This window comes from Apis dorsata, unplaced genomic scaffold (genome assembly GCF_000469605.1).
Source record: "Apis dorsata unplaced genomic scaffold, Apis dorsata 1.3 scaffold_367, whole genome shotgun sequence".
Classification (NCBI taxonomy): domain Eukaryota; kingdom Metazoa; phylum Arthropoda; class Insecta; order Hymenoptera; family Apidae; genus Apis; species Apis dorsata.
This window is the reverse complement of record NW_006263632.1, coordinates 292,017-296,300: the sequence shown is the minus strand read 5'-3', so window position 1 is coordinate 296,300 and position 4,284 is coordinate 292,017. Positions and strand designations below refer to the sequence as shown.

Sequence of the window (4,284 nt, the reverse complement as noted above, 5' to 3'; positions counted from 1 at the left end):
AGTACATCTGCACGCCGTATAATTGTCGGATCGAATCACCGGTTATCGACGGTCAATGTAATAACAGCGAAATTTAAAAGCCCATTCATTCGGGTCGAGGTAGTCTCAGATTTTCTCCGACATCGGTGCTGATACAGTGAATACGGGAATAATTGAATTCGAAGCCAATTTGTTTGATACGGTCAGCAAAAAGACTCCTCTTCTTTCTATTTCATTCGAACGATTCTACGTGTCCAACATTTTTTTTCGATAACTATATAAATCCTACTGTTTGTAATAATGTTCATCGATAAAAAGTAGGAGCATACGGATACATTTGTATTATTGTAAACAGATGTTTATTCAAATGCAGATATTAATTGAAAAAAGATACTAAGATGGATAGAGAATTATTTTGTCATCGGAGGAATCGAAAATTGTATCGTATCATTGATGAAAACAATCGGAGTTGTTCTTATTTCAATGATCAAAGTAATCGATATAAATAAAATTCAGTTGATTAGATTATGTGGATTAGGTGTATCTCCTGTATTCATATCTATATAAAGCAAAATTTCATTAAAGTAAAAGATTATTCGGTTCATAGATAACAAAATTATATTCTTTTTAAAAATAATGAAAATTTATTTAAAAGTATTCCTACTTTAGATATTCTAATCGATAATTTCAATTCAATTTTCAATTTCAAATTACAAATACAATTATTTTGTATTTTGTATACATACATGTTACATAAATGCGACAAAATTTGCATATATGTTGCTTATTACGATACATGCATAAATATCCGCTGTGTGTATTAGCGAAAGAGGAAAATTAATTTTGGCAAATAAATAGATAAATTCGGGAATAAAAGTTCGGGAAAATAGCATAATTGTAGAAGTAGGGGCGTAATTTGCAGTTTGTAAATTGAAGAGAATGACAACGTAATTAAAATCGACTCGTCGATCGAAACCTTTCTCACGTAGGATTTCGTTAATGGTTGCACGTGGCTCTGGATGCTCACAGTAATACCTATTAACGCGTCGCTACGTAATTATCGTTACAACACTGCGATAAATTTCATTGATCTGATAGGTATCGCTCTAACATGATTTTCCTATGGTAAATGTGATAAATAATAATCGATCAATCGATATTTACTCTCGTGTAATTCGTTCAAATTAGAAGAGTAATAAATAAAGAAGGATGAAATTATATTCATTTATATATGAAATTTCGTACTATTTTTTTCTTTTTTTTTTCGAAGTTCTAAATCAATTGCGTTCAATTTTTTTTTAACGATATCGAAATACAAGGAAATGCAGTTGCTTTAAAAATTAAATTTTATATTTAATGGAATAGTAGTTTAATAATCCGTTTATTTTTTACACGTATTATATTTACAATCTGTTATGGTTCGAAATTATATGTTCCTCGATGAAAACGCGCCTCTTGATGTTTAATCGATTTTCAGCAGTGCTTGAAATATGGTCCAAAATGTTTGAAAATGATTCTGTAGCTGGCAGCTAGTGTTCAGCCTTCACTTGCATAACGATCATCACCCTGTTTGATAGAGAATTTTCAATGAGGAGAATCATTGTTGTATCTACTTCAAATTGTTTCACGAAATTCTGTTCTAGTCGGGGATTAAAAATTGTTCGAGTATGGTACATTGAAAAATCTCTTCTGAGAGATTTTGTTTTAATAATTTTTACGATAGGAATAATGCTGTTGAAATTAATGATAAAATGATAGTAATTTTTTTATAGTTCGATCAAAATTTTAGAATTTTAAAAAATTTCAAATATCAATATATTTAATAACAATTCGATTAAGTCATAGAATATTGTAAGAATAGTAATTTTAGAATATTTAATATCTCGATCAATATAGATTTTCAAATTGAATTATTTTGAAATAGATTAGACGGATTAAATATAATAATACTTTCGCTTTCACGTATTTTCTTGGTAATAAATACAAGTTTTTATAGAATTCGAATTTTTTTACAATAAAATTCTTTCAACTGATTGGAATTTAATATCTTAAATTCCATCTAATATTCTCAAATAATACAGAACTGTACATTTTTGTTCTCTGTTCCATTTCTCCCTCTTGTTAACTACGTGTTATGTTGCACTACGAGATATTGTATATTTCAAACATCATGTTGCTTTGTATTTCGAATATTGCAAAAGTTTTTAATCAAAATATTTTTGTTCTACGAAGCAGATACAACAAAAATTCCTTCATTGAAATAAAATAATGATATTCTAAATTTACATTTGCAATGTGAACACGATATCTTTATAAACAATTATTATTTTAAATTAAATAAAAGGTAAAATATATCGATAATTTTATTTTATATTTTTTCGTATATGAAGGATTTTATTATTTTCTAAATCCATCAAAAAAATTTACATACAATGTCTATAGATTCCTCCATAGATTTCCTCCATAGATTTCTTCATAAATTCCCCTATAGATTCATTCATAGATTCCTCCATAGATTCTTCCATAGATTCTTCCATAGATTCCTCCATAGATTCTTCCATAGATTCCTCTATAGATTTCTCTATAGATTCTTCCATAGATTCTTCCATAGATTTCTCCATAGATTCGTCCATAGATTTCTCTATAGATTCGTCCATAGATTTGTCCATAGACTTCTCCATAGATTCGTCCATAGATTTCTCCATAGATTCGTCCATAGATTCCTCCATAGATTCCTCCATAGATTCCTCCATAGATTCCTCCATAGATATGCAAAGAAATCGGGTATTTAAAGATTAACACGATTTACTGAAAACTATTTACTTCGCGCCACAAGGGAAGGATAAAAAAAAAACAAACGGAATCATCTGCTGTAATGTTTTACGAATTGAAAATCGCTTGCATTAAAAAAACAGCCTAAGTTTTAATCGATTCATAGGATTCACGGGGAGGATATCGCGTATGTGTATTCGTGCTCGACTATTCGGAAAGCGAAAAGTTCTGTTAGGTTATCCTCCAAAATTGGTATCGATAGCTTCGGTTTTAGCTTTGAAGCTTCCGCTTTTCAGAGCGTTTCGAAAAATTCTACGCGGATTACGCATCCGCGCAAAATCCAACCTCCTCCAAAAGGGACACGAGGATCGAGAGCAAATGAGAGATGCTTCGCGATTGTTTCTCTTTTTCCCTTCTTTTTTTTTTTTCCCCTCTGTTTCCTTGTTCGTTTAATATTCGAAATTCGCGTGAATATCCGCGAAAAGCACGCGTGCGCTTCGTTTCCTTGCCGGGAAAATTACATTTCGAAAAATCCATTTTCGATCCTTCGCTCTTTCTAACGCGCGACGAGTTGCACACGACGAATATCTATGCTCTTACGCGCGGATACGTGCACAGACTGGCGATGAATTATCTCTGCCCCATTGTTTACGATCTTTTCCACGATAAGGGTAGAATAGCGGTGATGGAAGGAATCGTGATGATGGTTAATTTTGTCACGTGTGCTCTTGCGTGGATGTATCCCGTTTTTGGCTTTATTAGTAGTATTCCATTCGCGAAGGAAACTTGTGTCGGAGGATAAGAAAATAGAGGGTATCAACCCTGTGGCTCGTGAATTCGTGAAATGTTTTTAGAGCTACTCTTGTGTTCAGTTAATGACTTTTAACATTTAGCTCGATAGTAAATAGTAAATTACAATTAATAGTAGTTAATAGTAGTTAATAGTAAATTACAATTTTTGGTAATTATTCTATGGTGGTGAGACTTAATCTTCGTTAATTTTCTTTTTCATGGGTTGGCATGTTATTTTTGAATATTAAAAAGAGGAAAGGTAGTAGTAAAGGTTGGAAATTAAATGTTTTCTTCTTCTCTAACTATGGATCTTTGTATGATACTTAGATGAATCAAATATATATTGATTCTTAATTAATGTATTACATTCTTAATTTGAAAAATAATTTGTTTCGTTTAATCCCCATAAATATTATTCATTTTTACATAATAAATCGCTCAAACTGCAATATATTTCTAACAAATCAACCATTTGAATAGAATTTACGGATATTTCATCATAACCTTTCATTTTCTATTGCTCGCACGTCCGACATTAATCTTGCTTCTTATAAAAAATGTTCATCATTCCCGATTTAAAGCACCGTGTTTAAAGAATCGCCACCATTCTCGCGCCAACTAAAAATAAGAATTTATCCCCTGCATCATACAGAGAAAAATAGAAGAAGTCGGCCACCATCAGATCATAAAGCTTTCTAAATCTGTCCCCGTGCCGCAAAGGGATACACGATCTTTATAATA

General features: G+C 31.3%; 1 protein-coding gene across 1 annotated transcript; it reads right to left on the bottom strand.

The window, feature by feature from the left end:
* Positions 1-491: 491 nt before the first annotated feature.
* LOC102675602 (autophagy-related protein 11-like) lies at positions 492-2,744 on the bottom strand. Its single transcript, XM_006618689.1, has 2 exons — positions 2,411-2,744; positions 492-538 (listed from the first exon to the last, which is right to left on the bottom strand). Exons 1-2 carry the CDS (start codon positions 2,742-2,744, stop codon positions 492-494), a joined length of 381 nt encoding a protein of 126 aa, XP_006618752.1.
* Positions 2,745-4,284: the final 1,540 nt, after the last annotated feature.

What these genes read in the sequence shown, in the direction of transcription:
- LOC102675602 (XM_006618689.1), bottom strand. Translation starts at nt 2,744, where the DNA reads ATGGAGGAATCTATGGAGGAATCTATGGAGGAATCTATGGAGGAATCT. An exon ending in TGGAGGAATCTATAGACATT is followed by an intron (nt 539 to 2,410) that starts GTATGTAAATTT and finishes TGCTTTATATAG; the next exon opens with ATATGAATACAGGAGATACA.